General features: G+C 36.0%; 1 protein-coding gene across 1 annotated transcript in view; it reads right to left on the bottom strand.

The window, feature by feature from the left end:
- Positions 1–737: 737 nt before the first annotated feature.
- The window catches only part of gabra2a (gamma-aminobutyric acid type A receptor subunit alpha2a), a 31,571-nt gene continuing 13,102 nt past the window's right edge, over positions 738–19,206 (bottom strand). The window contains exons 5-10 of the mRNA XM_056470453.1: positions 10,616–10,836; positions 7,066–7,148; positions 6,853–6,996; positions 6,619–6,771; positions 3,547–3,749; positions 738–1,269 (exon numbers count right to left, since the gene is read on the bottom strand). Coding sequence (XP_056326428.1) covers positions 973–1,269; positions 3,547–3,749; positions 6,619–6,771; positions 6,853–6,996; positions 7,066–7,148; positions 10,616–10,836 — 1,101 coding nt within the window. The 3' untranslated portion in view covers positions 738–972. The remainder of the gene's footprint in view (positions 1,270–3,546; positions 3,750–6,618; positions 6,772–6,852; positions 6,997–7,065; positions 7,149–10,615; positions 10,837–19,206) is intronic.

Below are 19,206 nucleotides of genomic sequence, written 5' to 3'. Positions count from 1 at the left end.
TTTTCATCAAAACATTTATTCAGTGTGTTACTGCATAAAAGGAAAGATGTGCCTTAAAGAGACAGTTCACCCAAAAATGTAGATTTGTGGTTTAATAATGTTTATGTTCTTGTACAGATTGATCCCTTTGCTTCATAAGATCTCTTGGTTGCTGGTGGTTTATCCAGCACTTGTTTTACGCAGCGGATGCCCTTCCAGCTGCAACCCATCTCTGGGAAACATCAATACACTCATTCACACTCATACACTATGGGCAATTTAGCCTACCCAATTCACCTGTACCGCATGTCTTTGGACTGTGGGGAAAACTGAAGCACCCAGAGGTAACCCACGCGAATGCAGGGAGAACATGCAAACTCCACACAGAAACGCCAACTGACCCAGTCGAGGCTCGAACCAGCGACCTTCTTGCTGTGAGGCGACAGCACTACCTACTGCGCCACTGCGTCGCCTTTTTAAATGCACGCTTTGTAATTTTAATCATATTGATTTTCAGTATCCAAAAGTATGTGGATGGAAACATAGCTTTAACTGCACCATAGCTGAGAGCTTATTCACAATTTACCCAAAATACTGACATAGACAAACACTTTGCTTAAATGCAAGACAAAATATTATAAATATATAATACACAAATGTACATAAAAAACACACATATGCAGTTTGTACCAAAATGCCAGTAAACATTACATAAAAAGGCAAGGAAATCAGTTATACACACAACAACATACAAAATAAAGCTGTGAAAAAAAGTTGATTTGTCCAGTTAAATTATGCTAAATTGTCCTGGCAGTGGCAAGATTTTAAGGAGGCTGCACAGAGCAATCACTTCAGAATGCTGCGATACAGAAATATCAGAAGTACACTGAGGAATTTGTACAAAATTTTGGTTTTTGGATTTTCATACATATCATGTATCCCGTTTTGCATGTATTATACTGTGATTGATTGTATTTCGCAATAGCTAATGGCTCACGGGGAGGGCACCATGTTCTTAATTACAGGTTCTCTGTTAAGATACGTTGCCCAATAAACCAAGTTAAAGCTGCCAAATAGCACTGGAAAGATAATGCGGGACATACGGTCGATCTTGCTGACGCTGTTGAAGGTCTTCTTTGTTTCTTTAGCCACCGGTTGTGCTTTACTGGGCTCTGGTGTAGCGCTTTTAGAGACAGTGGGCAAAGCCGAGTCCTTCGCAATGTGGGGTGCATAGTTTGCCACAGCGACTGCATATGCATTGTTCTTTTTCATAACAGACGTCTCTTTTTTCTGAAATCAGAAGAAATTGGTTAATACATCACTACATGTTTAATCAATGTTATGATTATGACATCTCTTACAGTGTAAAATAATATCTGTAAATTAACAGTTTTTCATTATTTTGTGATTCATGATTTCCCCCCCCCCCATATATTTATGCTCTTGAATTGCATAGTACCAGCAGGGGGCACTCAACCTGTGATCTGTGTGGGTCCTTACGCCCCAGTATAGTGAAGGGGATACTGCTACTCTATACTGCTCAGTGAGCACTGTCTTTCGGAGGAGATGTTAAACCGAGGTCACGACTCTCTGTGGTCGTGAAAAATCCCAGGATGTCTTTTCGAAAAAGAGAAGGCGTTTAACCCCAGCATTCTGGCCAAATTTGCCCACTGGCCTCTGTCCATCATGGCCTCCTGACCAATCCCATATTATGATTGACTTCATTACTCTTGTCTCCTCTCCACCAATCATTGTGTGCGGTCTGGCGTAATATGGCTGCCGTTGTGTCATCCAGGTGGATGCTACACAATGGTGGTGGATGAGGAGATTTCCCCCCAATGTGTAAAGTGCTTTGAGTGTCTAGAAAAAAGCTCTATAAATGTAAGGAATTATTATTATTATTATTAAAATAATAGTGTCCTCTCCACATCTCTTATTTGGGCATGTTCACAATAGTTTTCCATATATCCAGAGAATTGCCCGTGTCTGTTGCACAGACCTCTGTGTAGTCAAATGTGTAAACATAAACATAATGGATGGTATAGTGACAATATTTTTCTCATATAGCTTATGGTTTGTGTTGCAGTGAGTAGCCCGATCCCCTCACAGCAAGAAGGTCACTGGTTCAAGCCCCGGCTGGGTCAGTTGGCATTTCTGTGTGGAGTATCCATGTTCTCCCCATGTCCATGTGGGTTTCCTCCAGGTGCTCCGGTTTCCCCCACAGTCCAAAGAGATGCACTATAGGTGAATTCAATAAACTAAATTGGCCGTAGTGTATGTGTGTGAATGTGAGAGTGTATGTGTTGGGTTGCAGATGGAAGGGCATCAGTTGCGAAAAACATATGATTGATGAGTTGGTGGTTCATTCCGCTGTGGCGACCCCTGATTATTAAAGGGACTAAGCTGAAAAGAAAATGAATGAGCTCATAGTTTGTCTCTACGACAAAAGCAACTGCACGAATGGGAAAATAAAAATTAATCCTTCAAAAAAACTCACCCCCTTTATGTTTATAAATACAAGTCCAACCATTTAGAGATCATTTTTAGGTAATGATATCAAAATTTACCGGCCTTTTGGAATGAATTCATGAACGGGGCTTTTCCAGAAAGTGCATTTTTGAATTCACCAGTAAAGTTATTTCAGGAATTTTAAGGATATTTACTGGTATTTTCAACGCTATGTCCCTGCAATTCATAACTTTTTGATTAATGGCTAATTCGTATGAAACTGTAGAATGGCGGTTGGGTTTGGTGCCATGCCTCCTTTTAAAAATCATACATTTTTTTATGACTGAACTCAAATGAATTCAACACAATGTCACGGCAACTCATAACTTTTTGATGTAGTGACTAAGTCGTATGAATTCATACAATGACGGTTGGATTTAGGGGTGGGGTTTGGTGCCATGCCTCCTTTTAAAAATCGTACATTTTCTTATGACTGAACTCATATAAATTCAACATAATCTCACGGCAATTCGTAACTTTTTGTTTTAGGGATTAATTCATATGACTTTGTATGATCTCATTCATACAATTTTACTTCAGTTTGCTCTTTCCCCAATGATGGTTGGGTTTAGGGGTGTTGTTGGGTGTTACGTTTATAGTTACATTTCCTTGTGGGATCAGGCTGTACAAATTTGTCCGAATTGGCCACTGAATCGACAAAACGTAAAATTATTACGTTTCCTTGTGAGATGAGGCTGGTATTCCTGTGTGAAAGCTGGGTCTAATGTTTTTTGTTTCCCTTTCAGCACATTGAACTTCTTGGTACCTAAAATGGGTCTAAAAAGTCTGAGGGGTTTGGAACAACATGAATGAGAGTAATTCATAACATAGGTCTACTATTCATTTTTCATAACATACTTCTTGTAATCCTTTAAATATACAGTATGTCACACTAATTCGATTTGTTTGGTAAATCTGGCCCACAAAGTAAGAAAATGTTCAAACAAAAAAAAATATTAAGAGATTAACTCAACTGATGTGCCTCATCAAAATAACAAACCTCTTCCAAATCAAAGCTCCACTCCAAAATCAAAGCACGTTCTGTGTAGCCATGGTTACCTTATCATTCACAATGCTCTTGCCGTCCCAGGCCCAGCCGCGCTTGGTGAAGTAGTTCACTGTTGCAAACTCAATGAGAGCAGAGAAAACAAAGGCGTAGCACACTGCGATAAACCAGTCCATGGCTGTAGCATAGGCCACCTTCGGTAAAGAGTTTCGCGCACTGATACTCAGAGTGGTCATGGTTAGCACTGTAGTCACACCTGGAGCACAAGAATACCACAAAAAAAGCTCAGATACCACATTAGTGCAACAGGCTTCACTGCAGATGATTACAAGCATTCATGCTGTTCACTCATTTGAGGGGAAAAAAACAGCACAGATGTAGACGTGTAATTACAGATGCCCTGAGCTAATGAAATCATTTCAGCAGTCAGTCATTTGCCCTGAGTGGACCTTCTGTCCTCATTTTTATAGATGGTCTTGTTTTATACTGTGAGGGATTTTAATTATTTTTGCATCCAGCAGGACAAAAAAAATCTATCTAAATATATTCAGAAACATTATAACATAAATTAAAGAGAAAAGCTGAAAATGTATTGTATCTACAGTAGCAGCTCATTTAAAGAATTCAAAACATCTTCAATGTTGTTTTTCTGTAATACAAATTAGGATATGAAACGATCGAACAGTATTATTTGGAAAGAGTGAATAATTCTGGCTTTTTTTTTAGAAGCGTGCATTCTACATGAAAAAATCCATTTATCCTATCCTATATATTCACCTGAAAATGAACATTTGTTGTCAATTTACTCTCCCCAGTCCAATACATGGTATTCACAGGTATTAATTTTGTGTGTATGTGGTTTTTTTACTCATGGTCTCATAGTCAATCTGTAGCTTTTGAATCACCAAGGTTCAGTTAAAAGTCAATAAATCAGTTTCAAGTTATAAAAAAACTACAGCTTTTTTAAATTTTCTATTGATTTTACCTTTAAAAAAGACGTTTAAAGGTTCAAGATACCCTTAAGTACTTTTCAAGATTTTAACAGATTTGTGTGTGTTGAGCATCAGTTAAGACAACGTTAGCATCTAGCTTTAATTGTGGGGAAAACTGAATCATTTTGAGCATTTGTAAGCTAATTTCATCTTCCGGGTTTAGAATCATTTTTGGCTGGGATCAAAATCGGTGACGTAGCCCCGATCTGCCTGTCCAGTGATGCCGTGTTGGTTTCTCATTGTTATTCATAGCGGAGATTTCTTATCCTATGAGAAGACGCTGCTTCTTAATTAATCACGAGAGCACGTGCTTTCCGAAGACAGACCTGCCAAGCTTTTAGACCACGTCAACGAACGAAATGCAGTATTTAGCCATTCATGAAGGGTCCATGTGTTTGTTTCCATGATGATCCACGAGGTTTGTTGCATGGTTTTCCCCACGATGCTGTCAGGGCCGTTACAGCAAAGCTATTTGTGTGTAGCAAGCATTTTTGTCAGGAGAGATGTACGAGAATTGGAGAATGGTGGACTTTGTCTTTTATCAGTTTGTTACCATTCAGACACATGGCTTGTTCACATTCACACATGTTTAAAATCCTCCAGATTACTGGCAGGGCTAATGGTTGAAACAGATAGGGCAGGAGACCTGCTGTACTGCTCAACTGTGTCTGTATTCAGACAGGAAAAAAGTCCTCTTTATTTATAGTGTTTATATAAACATGACTATCTTTGTATTGATATAACAAATGGTGGTTATGTATGATCAAAGACTATAGAATACACAAGACGTGTCACTCGTATCTTTTTGAATGGGGAAAATTGTAAATGTCAATATGGTGAATAAAGCCTCACCTACAGGTACAGGAGCCAATCATTGATCGCTATATGTCGAATAAAGCCCTCCTTCTAGTACAGGAGCCAATCATCGATCGCTATAGACTGATGATACTCTGGGGGAGGGGCTCAGACCAGTCATGAGTTTCTTCAGATTTTGTGTCATTTGGATGATTAGAAATGAAACTAAAAAGACTGTTGTTAAATAATTATATTGGTGATTCCAAGTATAAAATTCAATCGTAAGCTTGGCAAGCAATTTTGGAGAATTTGATGTTTCCCCATTCAGACAGTATGCACGTGAATTTGTGAGCCAACTAACAGTTGTTCGCTTCGCTCCCCTTCTTCTCCCCTGCTTTGCCAGCCATGCCCACTCCTCCCTTTGCTCACAGAGTCACTTTTTTAAAAGTTACTAAATGTGTTACTCATTTAATTTTTAGTGAAGTATTGTTTTGTTATTTTTGATTTTTTTCTTTTCTCAGGTGGCCCTTAGATTATATAAATATTCTATTTTTAAAATGAATTTTTCCCAACATTGATTTTCAGGTAAAGGAGACTTGTCAAGGTGGTTAATTCCGCTGTGGCCCCCGATGAATTAATGGACTAAGCCGAAGAAAGATGAATGAATGAAAAAAATACTTGTCAAGTTTACGTTTGTTTCAAAGCAAAGGACTTATTTTCATTGACGAAAATAACACTGCGGTAAAATGGGCCAAACTGCACCAATCTGCAAATTTCAAGAGTGCTTTCAGCGTTTCCATAATGTCTTTAGTGACTTGAGCACTAAAACAACAAAGAGTGAAAAAATGACACTTTCAGCATTTTATTCTTAGTGAATTCCCCTTGTGAGTGTGTCTTTAATATAAATGTTTTTTTCTGATACTAAGGCTTCCTCCCACTGAATGAAGAAAAACAGACACACATTATATATATATATATATATATATATATATATATATATATATATATATATATATATATATATATATATATACAGAAACACAGAAGGAAACCAATTTTTAGATCTGTTTGTCTGTGTACCTATCCATTTTAAATTCATCTCGAGTTCACAAAGAAACTGAAATTGCTAGACAGAAAATATCAAATTACATGTGCAACATCGGTTCTGCCACCAACTGCATCAATAATTGAATCAGAACAACAAAATCAGCATGCTTTACAATGAAAAGATGTTTCACAGCCCAGCACATAAATGCATGGCATAATAAATAAAATTAAAAATCTTTTCCACATTAAGTTATGATTACAGTCCAATGCACTTGAAACATGCTCACCCACCAAAAACTGTGCGTGCCGGAACTGACTCTCTGTTGAGCCAAAAAGAGACTTGAGATAAGATGACGGTCATAATGCAAGGCAGGTACGTTTGGATCACAAAGTATCCGATCTTCCGCTTCAGATGGAAATGGGCAGTCATTACTGTATATTCACCTACACAGCAGGAGAAAAACATGAGATGGGGAATGAGATGGAAGAAGACATATGAATGTAGATGGTTTTCTAACATCTTACCAGTGCTGGACTTGATGGTTTCTTTGCCAACTGTTTGTCCCATCAGGTCGTACTGGTTTAGTCTAGATCCATCTGGAGCCACTTCCACTGACAGGGTGGCATTACGTGTCCAAACGTACGTCACTTCTGTCAGGGTGTATGCATCTACAGACGCAATACATTCAAAGTAGACCCAAAACATAATGGGAATAAATCTTTTTTTTTTTTACTTACAGCTTCCAAATTTAAGTGGACATGAATGGAAATCCATTGGAAAGTCCTCAAGATGCATTGGGCATTCAGCTTGAACAGTCAACCTGAACAAATTCAAGCAAATTTACACGTTACATATCAAAACACATATTAAAAATAATAAATTTTATAAAACATAAATCCCAGCAGAGCAATTTACTCTTGAAATACCACTTATTTTACAATAGGAATGCACGGAATTGACTAAGAATGACAGTGGGGATATTTAAAATGTTCCAAACAATTTCTGTGTTAAAATAAATGTTGTTTTGAACTTACTATTCATAAAGAAATCCAAAAAAATAAAATATTAAGTTTTGCATTGTATTGATATTATTATTAATATTAAACATGTTTCATGAGCAGCAAATCATCATATTAGAAATATTTCCATAGGATCATGTGACACTGAAGACCAAGGGCCCTTTCATACACCCGGCACAATAAGGCGCAACATGTGTTTTGCGCAATTTGTTGCTATTTTCAGACCAGCACAACCCTAATTTTCATGTTTTGCACCTAGTTGTTTAAATAGCAAATCCATTTGCGCCACTTTGTGGACTCATGGGTGTGCTGGTCTAAAATGAAAGTGTGCTAAGGCACTTTGTTAACACGTTGCTATTTTGAAAAACTGAAATAGACCATGCCATTGACCATCCAAAAGCAGGTCTAAAGTCCAGCGCAGAGCCTTCATGCCTCCATGCCTTTTTTCATTAAATTCATGACAATTTGCATTTGTGTAATGTTATTATTATTATTAGCAGTATTATTTATTATATGTATATTTATTAGAGGTGTGAACCTACACTGGTCTCATGGTTCGGTAACGATTATCATGCCATCGATTCGGTTCAATTCGATATCTCGGTGCATTGACGATGCTTTCCATACATTTTATATTTTCTTTACAGCACAGCAATTCTTGTATTAAAATGTACAGTATAAATATATTTATATTTATATACTATTTGTTATACAATTTTGTCCTTTAATACAAACAGTCAGATATATAAACTGCACCTTTAAAAACTCAAATACATGCACAGAACAACACGAGCATTTATAGCAAATAAAAAAATATAAATATCCCGCTCGCTTTCTGAGCCTTGTGAGTTCATTCTTAGACCCCTATGATTGGTCACGCGCTCAACAGAAAGGGCTGAGATTGGCTCTTGCGCGCTGCACTCTTCTCAGATGAGTGACACTGATAAATGGCAGCAGCAATCACAGCTGATCCATGATAGACACGGTGGAAAAAAAACTCTGCAGACACGCGCTCGTGTCTTTATCCAGAAGTATCGTTGTAACAGCCGAGAGGAGAGGAAAAGTCATGTCAGCAGGTAAAATGGGCCACAGTGAGAGGGAGAAATGGAGTTTACTTTTTTTCTCTCAATCGCAGTGAAACAGGGCTTCTGCTGAAAGTGTCAGTTAAACACTGTCCAGGCAAACACACACGCAGTGAAATTGTGCACAGTTTCTGCATTTTTAAGTAGTTGGAGTGTTGTAAACACTCATGCTCGCCTCCCTTGCCATAGTAAGCTACAGAGACATAGCGCATATGAGATAAATGACGTCAGTACATAATAACTGGTTATGATTATGACTGAACCGATACCGAAATTTCCGCGTCTGCATCGCGGTGCACCAAAGAAATAATTAATTTTGATACCCCTAATATTTATATTCATTTTAATAAAACATGTTTAGATTTTTCCTTCTGTCGAGCTTTGGAGATGTATGCGTCACTATGGGGCATAAGAATAGGATGTGTGTTTGGATATAACTCAGTTTTCTAACCACACGTCCTTGTTATTGTTCATTTATTCGTTTGTTGAATATTAGAACTGAATTTAGAAATAGATTTGAAACAAATGTTTGCGCTTTAACTAAATTAAATATGTAGGCTAATGGATGTCTTCAGTGGAGTGTGTACAGCACCGTTTCCTTACTCCACGAAAGTAAAGGAGTAAAGTAAAGAGAAAAGAAAGAGTCAGAATGGAGGTGGCTCATTCTTTATCATCACACAGATTGTCTGTTAAAATGTTTTCTCGCTAGTGAAGCGTTCAGTTTTTTCACGTTAGACCATGCACTGCGGCGAACAGCATATTTTTCTGTCCTTAAAATAGCAGAAGTGGATTTAGACATGCACTTAATGCTTTTGCGGCATGCGCTTTAGAATTTCTGCTTAGATTGTTAAATTAGAGCCCTAATAAACTTAGTTTATTAGAAAATTTTAGAACATTTTGAACATTTTGTTTTGACATTAAATGGTTAAGCGACATTTTAACATAATAAAATTATTATAAAAGTTATTGTAATTTGCACCTCACCTGTCATTAATTAATATATTATTGTTGTTGTTTTCAATCAAATAAATTCTGTCAAGTTGAGAATAAGACACAACCTTTACTTTTTGATCCCAACTTTTGAAAAAGGTGGGTAGAGCTGATTTTTAGAGCTAATGTATATTTTTAACAATATGTATATTGATGTAAAACTAACAATACAATAACCTTTAATGCCTCTTTTTATAATGATTATGCAATAATTTACTCATCTGACGCAATATTGTCTTTTGGTGTTCTTGGTTTGCCCCAGGCTCGAGGATCTTATGAGCTCAGGGCTGTCTCTCGAGACAGCATGCCAAACAAGCTTTATAATCAGTCATCAGCTAAGTGTAAACTCTTGAATGATTGATCACGGCTGGTCTCCCATTAGATAACATATGATTCACAAATCAGATAATTCCCAAGTCAACATTAATGCCCTAAGTTCCATACCACAGTCATCTTCGTTTTGAAGAATCCCCCATTCCACCCCTACTCATTTCCTAGATTGGGCGGCATGGCCACCCAGTGGTTATCACTGTTGCCTCACATCAAGAACGTCACTGGTTCCAGTCCTTAATAAGCCAGTTGACGTTTCTGTGCGGAGTTTACATTTTTCCCTAATGCTTCCATGGGTTTCCCCCAGGCCCCCCGGTTTCCTCCCGCTATTGAAAAACAAGTTAATTGACTAATCCAAATTGGCACCACAGACATGCTCCAAGTCAGTACTTCTCTTCATAGCAATCCCTAATCAATTATTAGCTACAAACATCAAGGGAGTTCTCGAGACCTACCTGAGTGCAAACTTCCCTCTCACTCTGCAAAAGGGAGGGAACCCAGGGCTCGAGGAGCTAATGAGCTCAGGGCTCTTTCCCGGGACAACATGCCAAGCACGCTTAATAATCAATCATCAGCTAAGTGTGAGCTCTTAAAATATATACGTTTCAAATTCTGACTTCTCAATTTTTACTTTTGAAATAGAGAAGTGTGTTAAATCTTACAAATAAAAGTTTGAAGCTTATAATTTCTTAGTATTAATTGTAAACTAATGTTCACCGAGTTCATTTTTAGAAATATCAATTGCAATCATACAAAATTGAAATTTTGCACACCTCTGTACATTCATTGAATCAAATCATGTAAACTGAAAACTGAATAGAACAGTCACATCTGATTTGATAGCTTTGTTAGTAATCTGTGTGCACCTCATGGTGTAGAGTAAGGTGCCATTCTCCATGATGCGCAGGAGTTTGTTTGGCATGGTCATGTTGTGGGCCACAGATTTCTTGCCGTTATGAAAGAAAGTGTCTGGAGTCCAGATTTTACTGGCCATGAGGTTGTTGAGACGCAGGATGTTCATTGGCCCATGAAACTTGAGCCTCTCGTCCGTCCATCGCTGTCGGAAAAACACATCCACTGTGTATTCCTGAGGACAGAGAGTGACACACCAGCGGCTTTTAGAGATTAGAGAGCAATATTGCAGGGCATTCGTCAGCACCTGATGCACAAAATATGTCCTTATTCAATGCCGGATCACAAAGTCCAAATCTGCAAGTGAAAACGTTGCTGTTTTATTGTAAAATTTGTTATCAGAATAAAAATATGAGTGAAAATCAGAATAGTAAAATGAGTATGAATTCTTTTTAGTATCAATTATTATAACATATCATAAATATTAGTATTGTTTAAATATATACTTTTGTAAATCCAGGATTTATTTAATGGATCAAAGCCTCATACTGTATATACAGATATATGTGACATAATTTAATACTGCTTTAATACGGAAGTTACCAAAGTTATTTTCAGGATTTTCCATTAATAGGTCCAGTATGTGTTTTGAGTAAAAAAAATCCAAATATTTAAGGACTGAATACAGGGAATATTAGAAATGACCAATTGTTTGTCATTTTCCTCAAATAAATATTCTTATTGATTAGACATTGATAAAACACTTTATCAGTACTTTATAGAAAGACAAATTTGCATTTTACTCAAAAGACAGTTATTAATGGCAAATACAGAAAAACAGCATTTTTGGAAAAAAGGTATGAGAGCTTTAATTGGACAAGTACTTACATTTGTACCTAAAAATATATTATATAAGTGTATCATATCCGTGTAGCATATAAATGTATCATATCCATCTTGCAGATGAGACGTCAAACCTAGGTCCTGACTCTCTATGGTCATTCAAAATCCCAGGATGTCCTTCGAAAAAGAGTAGGGGTTTAACCTCTGCATCCTGGCCAAATTTGCCCACTGGCCTCTGCCCATCATGGGCTCCTAACCATCCCCATATCATAATTGGCTTCTCTTCTCCACCAATCAGCTGGAGTGTGTTGTGTGGTCTGGTACTATATGGCTGCCGTTGTGTCATCCAGGTGGATGCTGCACACTGGTGGTGGATGAGGAGATTCCTCCCAATATGTAAAGTGCTTTGAGTGTCCAGAAAAGTGCAATATAAATGTAAAGAATTATTATTATAAGTTAATGTTACGTATTAACACATATTGCTTTTTAGGTACATATTGCTTTTAGGTACCATCAATGTACTGAAAGGACCCACTAGGTGCAAAAGTACCTTTCAAATGAAGATACACTAGGAAGAAAAGAGAGAGAGAGAGAGAGAGAGAGAGAGAGAGAGAGAGAGAGAGAGAGAGAGAGAGAGAGAGAGAGAGAGAGAGGACTGGAGAGATCACCACTCACTTTGTTGCTTATTGTGACATTTCTTTAGTACTGTTAATAAGAGTGTTTTCTCCTTTTTAATGCCATTTCAAATGTATGTGTATTTTTGGGTTCATACAAATCAACTATAATGATAAATAGCTCTGTTAACGGCCTCAAGTCTTCTCTTCTTTCCTCTTACACTTCACTTCACCTGGGCAGTTTATAAGTACTTGGACTAGGGCTAAACTATTTATCACTTTAGCATCGATGCTGCAATGTGCACTTACACAGTATTCACACCACAGGATTGGATTGTACTGTAGTTCATAAGGGACCACAATTCAGAACAAATAATTTTTGGAGTCATCCCAAAATCTAACAAAATTTTATCATATACTTGTGTTTTTATGTTCTGTGACTGTAAGCAATGCAAGTGAGTTTAAACCATATGGTGTTTACAATGGATTATTTAATTTCTGTACCTCAATCCTGTTAGACTCCCCAGAAAACCATAAAAAGCTGTTGAGCAGTTTATCTCATCATAATTGTAAAATTTCAAATTCTTTCCAAATAGTAATTCAGTCATCAGGTGAAACTGTATTCATATCGCAATATAATATGATAACATTCATATCACAGAAAAAAACATTGCAATGCAGTTGCATTGTTTTTTTTACAATATTGTGCAGCATTAACTGGGCCAAACACTCACAACAAGAGCAACATCTGCATCACATCTACTGACCAATACACCTGGTTAAACTACATATGACAGTAATTTAAATAATCCTATAGGCTAGCTGTAGCAAATTCTCTCTGGTTAATTACTAATCTGGCCAGTCACAGATGACAGATTACATTTACATGCCACATTCTTGCTTGGAGGTGGTTATAAAGAAATCTTCAATTATCATTGGTCAAAACATATGTGTTTAAGAAATATACACTTTAAGAAATACATCTATACAATTAAAAAAGTGCTGCCAGGTCTTTACCCCCTGTTTGTGTCATAAATTACATAACCAACCACAGCAATACACAGTTTCAACTAAACTACTACAAATTGTAAATAAAAGTCACTTAATTAAACTGTAGAGTTATAACTTTTCAGCATCAAAAGTTATCAGAGCAGATATCAAGGTCACATAATGCAATCTGAAAGATAGAATAAACAGGAAACACTCAGGAATCACAAGCTACAGGCATATTCTGTTAAAATATACAGACACGTTTCTAACATTGTTGTGCAGATTTATAACATAATCTTAGTGGGTTTGTGTCATAAGATGTCAGGTACAGTTTACAATAAGGTTATCAAACAATTAATAATACATTATTTACAGCATGTATTAATTTTTGCTATCGTTAGTCAATGAAAATAAAGTAGTTTGTGTTAACTCGCATTAACTAACGTTAACAAGCAATAACATATTAGTAAACGTTGAACTATGATTAATAAATGCTGCAGAAATATTGTTCATTGTTATTTCACATGTATATTTATTGTTATTAAGTTACCTTATTGTAACGTGTGACCAAGATGTCTTTATGTGCAAATATTTTTGAATGTACACATACTGTTTAAGGTAAACAAACATACAGTTTTTGTTATTGTTTTTTTTTCAGAAAAGAGGCAAGACTTTGACAAAAAGTGACAGCAAGGGCATTAAAAATGTTTGTTTAACATAAACGCTATGCTTTTGAATTTTCTATTCATCAACAAGTCAAGGTTTCCACAAAAAATTTAAGCTACAAAAATAGTTATCACCTATTTTCAACAAACAATCGTCACATTACAGTAATGTCTGAAGAATCATGACTGAATTAATAATGCTGACAACTCAGCTATTACATAATAAAAAAATCCCATTTTCTTTTCGGCTTAGTACCTTTATTAATCTGGGGTCGCCACAGTGGAATGAACCACCAATTTCCCCATAGAATTGTTATTTTAATAACAATTATTTTAAGTAAAGATTTATTGAAGACAGGCTGTTGAATTATTTGAAAATAATGCACAGCTAAAACAGCCAATTCAAATGTTATCACTCAATTGAATGGGCATTATCAGTGGTTATCAGCTGAATTATCCATTCTGTCACGATCACCAACAATCCAGCCTGTGCAGATCGCAGATAAACACACAGTATTGCATAGAACCACAAATTCGGCATTAAATGGACTACAAGATCCAGTCATGCACCATTCACACACCTGGCCTAGATCCCCATGACTGCAGACAGACACAGTTGAAGCTACTCATGAACTGATTACTAGGACTATTTATACAGCACACACACACACACACAAACACACACACACGCACACACACACACACACACACACACACTTCAGTGCTGAGTCTTGCAATACTGTTTGTGAACATTATCGGGCGTTTCCCTAGCCCTGTCTTGTCGGTTTTGACCCTCGCTTTGTTTTGTTTGTCTTATTGGTTATCCCTGTCTGCTGCCTGCCTTTTGGCCACTCGCCTGTTATTTTGACTATGAATCTGGATTTGCCTGTATACATCTGTTTGCCCCTGTGTTGACCGTTGCATGCCTGAACATTCTCAATAAACCTGCGTTTGGATCCTCACTGCCTGTTGTCAGCGTCCCATTTCACATTACACATCCACATGGTTAATCAGCTATAGATCACATATGGAAGTTGACAATAATTATTTATATTATTTATTAAATTTCCCATTAGTTGTGTTTTATTAACATCTACCCCTACCCCAACCCCAACACAACCGAAACAACATTTTGTTTCTCTAATAATTTAACAGACCTTATCAGTTATGATCTTCTAATGCTATAATGGCCTAGGACATTGTCACATGTGGTTTTTCAAAGCATTTGTCAGCTTTTTTTTTTTTTACCTTAAAATACTCTTGTGAGTATGACTGATAGCTTAAGCATCTCATCCCAAGCTTTTATGCAATAACCAGAATAAATGAAATAATTAGACACGTAACTGTAATGCAATGTATGTAAATCGTCATGCAATTAGACCAATTAGAATCAAACATTCAAAAGGCTCATTTAATAAACTGTAATAATATTTCTTAGTATTTCTGTTTTGAGATTTTTTCAGCAAATTTTCAGCAGTCTCACTATTTGATTTGTTCACTTTTACATTTTTTGCTGGTATTTATTTCTAGGTTTGATTTTAAATATCATATTTCCAATACAGGAAATCATGTTAAATATTTCATAAACACCGCAAAAAAAATATTGAAAAAGTAAGACTTTACTCTCTCCCTCAGCAAACGCCAGAATCTGTCCAGTTCCCTCAATATGTTCATTGTCTGTGTATAATGTGTGTGTTTCCCCTTCCTCTCTGTAGTACTAGAAAGTGGTGAAGTGTCAGAAACGCTTCACATCACTACATTATATGTAATCCCTCGGGCACTGCCACACACCGACCCCCTGGGTGAATACGGGCATCCGGTTTCCATGGCAGCACACAGACAGAAAAACACAATGTTTTCTACGTAAGAGATAATACTTATTCACTCCCACTCTCACTCAGCAAAGATAATATTATGTGACAATACATGCTGTCACTGCGGCGCCAGGACTCATCTGTAATGCTTCATTTCCTTCCCATTCTTCCATTTATTCTCTATCAGCTTTCACAAATATCATAATCAGGTTTGAGTCTATGCTCCGGGGCTACTATAAAACCCGAAACCTTCATCTCGTGCAAACTTTCAGGAAAGCTCATCTGGTCATTTGAAAGTCTCACAGCATTACCCTCCATTATGCAGGAGTTGCGCAGAAGACCCCTAGCAAACAGACAATAGTTGTCACTTTACATTCTGTCATATCATAACTACACAGCCTGGGGGGAAAGGCACAGTATGACTGGTAAAAAATAACCTGCTTTTGTGTTCCTGCATAGTGTATGTCTATTTTAAGGCATTATAATGTTCAAATGAAGATGGCATTGTGAGACACTGAAGACTGATCATTAAATATATACAGCTGAGGTCAGAATTATTAGCCCCCCTCCCCACCACCCCACCCCCCACAATTTCTGTTTAATGGAGAGATTTTTTTTAACACATTTATAAACAAAATAGTTTTAATAACTCATTTCTAATAACTGATTTATTTTCCTCTTTTCATGAGGACAGTACATAATATTTTACTCGATATTTTTCAAGACACTATTTTCAGCTTAAAGTGACATTTAAAGGCTTAACTAGGTTTCTTAGGTTAACTAGGCAGGGTAGGGTTATTAGGAAAGTTATTGTATGACGATGGTTTGTTCTGCAGACTATCGAAAAAATATAGCTTAAAGGGGCTAATAATTTTGAGCTTAAAATGTTTTTTTTAAAGAATATAAACTGCTTTTATTCCAGCCGAAATAAAACAAAAAAAGACTTTCTCCAGAGGAAAAAATTATTATTAGACATACTGTGAAAATTTCCTTGCTCTGTTAAACATAATTTGGGAAATATTTAAAAAAGAAAAAAATTGCATGATTCAAAATTGCTAATAATTCTGACTTCATCTGTATATATTATTAATTGTTTAGTTTTTTCTAAAACCAATGTCAATAAATCAAACAATATATTATCAAAAAGAATGTTAAAGATTGATCACTTATTCAAATCAATTCTGTAGCATTATTTTATTACTGCAGATGCTACTCTATTGATACTGAATTGTACATTAAATAAGTCCTATGGTGTGACAGCAAAAAGTAAGAAAATCAAGTCTTAGTAATATACAAATATTGTGAGATCGATTTATGATTCATTGTTGAACACTTATCTTCATACAGTGCTATTTATATTAGATTAAATTATGATTAATATTTTTTATTCATGACTTGTGGGTCTTGTTGGACATTTTCAATAAGTGTCACACCAAAGGAAAACAAAACTTCACAGGGCGCTTCAGTCACATGATTTTAAGGCATTATTATGTTAAAATGAATGTGAGATACTAAAGACTTGATTTAAAAAAATATATATAAAATAATAACACTTTCCTTCGGCAGAGTGGAATGAACCTCCAATTTCTCTGGCACATGTTTTATATTTGTAGATGCAATATATTATCAAAAAGTATATTAAAGCTTGATAACATCAATAATAGTGGCTATAAGCTACTAATATTATAATACACTCTCAGAAATAAAGGTACATGAGCTGTCACAGGGGTGGTACCTTTTCAAAAGGTGCACAGTTGTACTTATCGATATTGGTACCTCAAAAATATATATTGGCACCTAAAAATTTTCAAAGGAACCCTTTTGTACTTTTTAGGTATGCACCCTTGAAGTATTAGGTCTTTTAGGTACAAATTTGTACCTTTTAAAAAGGTACCGCTCCTGTGACAGCTCGCGTAACTTTATTTCTGAGAGTGTATGTAGTATTAGTTTATTACTGACATGATGCTATTCTATTTTAATTTGTTTTCTGAATGTCCCATTTTTATATTAATTTTAGTTAAAATGTTTTAAATTTTTAGTTATTTTTGTTTTAAATAAATATGTAATTTTATAAATTTTGATTTCAGTTTCAGTTAATTACATTAATATTTCCTACATGAAAATGGCACTAAAACAAAACTTCATTTTGTATTTTATTTCAGTATCAACATGTTTTTTATGGGTTTAGTTTAGTTAAGAAATGTAGGTATTTATTTAGGAAGTATGCATTAAAATGATAAAACTTGAGTAGGAACCCTATTTTCACATTAGTAATAATAAAGTAAAAACCTTTCTTGAGCACCAAATCTGCATATAAGAATGATCTGTGATAGACTTTTTAAATATAGGCCTAATAGAAATAAATATATATTAAAACAGAAATGTTATCTAAAATTGTAATAATGTAAACATATTCCACTTTTTATTGTATTTTTGCTACAATAAATCTAGTCTAGGGGCGGCACGGTGGCTCAGTGGTTAGCAGCATCACTTCACTGCAAGAAGGTTGTTAGTTCGACTCCCGACTAGGCCAGTTGGCATTTCTGTGTGGAGTTTGCATGTTCTCCCCGTGTTCGTGTGGGTTTCCTCCGGGTGCTCTATAGGTGAATTGAATAAGCTAATTTGTATAGGTGTTTCCCAGTGCTGGGTTGAAACATATGCTGGATAAGTAACTCCTGATTATTATCGGACTAAGCTGAAGGAAATTTAATGAATGAATAAATCTAGTCTGTGAGACTAAGACATTGCTTTTAAAACATTTGTACATACATTTTTAACAATTTTGTACAGTAACAAATATACATAAATGTAAAATATTTACATTTTATACTATTGAAGTGCTGTACAACACTTACTGCATAGAGTAATATGCAATGTCTTATTATATTAATGAAAATCTTTTTTATGTGTACATAAATGCCACATTTGTCAGCTCCAAATTGATAGATGCATTCGCTATCTTTGAAAAATCAACATCTTATGCACAGTAAAAAATCTTTAAGTTTTTTAAGATGTTACAACACTGCAGAGCCTCTGGCAATACAAAACCACAAAGATTTCACCAACAGGTGAACGTTTTGGTTTGTGTTTTATATATATATATATATAATAAACAGATAATGTGGTAAGTTAAATACAAGAACACACATTTCAGAAGAAATGTGTTTAATGTGATCTCCCTTGGCACCAAGCACAGTTCAAACACTTTTGGCGACTTTAGATTTAGTCAAATATTTATTTTTTCCGTTCTGGTGATCATACTGCCTCTCTAAGATTCAGGTGTGGATTATGTGGAGGTTATTTCATGACTCAGAATGGCCTGTGTCTCATAACTATTTCTTTCTCCTAATAGGGTTTCACAGCATTAGCAGCTTTTGGAAACATTATCATGCTGAATAATAAAACCATTAGCAAAGAGGTGCCTTCCAGAAAGAAAGACATAATGGATTGAAACCTGTCTACTTTTCAGCATTCACAACCCCATCAATTCATACAACATTACCAACAGCACTGGCAGAAATGCAGCCTCAAACCAGCAGAGACAGAGACAGGGGCATGGCCACTATCAGTTTTGGGCCTTAAGAAAGAATTTTTGAGATTGACAGTAGCTGGAAGCTGGTCTAGCTTTAATAGTGGTCGGAGCTAACCACACCTCACTGCACCCTGTAGATAAGCCTTT

Source organism: Danio aesculapii, chromosome 13 (assembly GCF_903798145.1).
Source record: "Danio aesculapii chromosome 13, fDanAes4.1, whole genome shotgun sequence".
Classification (NCBI taxonomy): Eukaryota; Metazoa; Chordata; class Actinopteri; order Cypriniformes; family Danionidae; genus Danio; species Danio aesculapii.
Note: the sequence above shows the minus strand (reverse complement) of the source record. Positions and strands in the feature narration are given on the sequence as shown.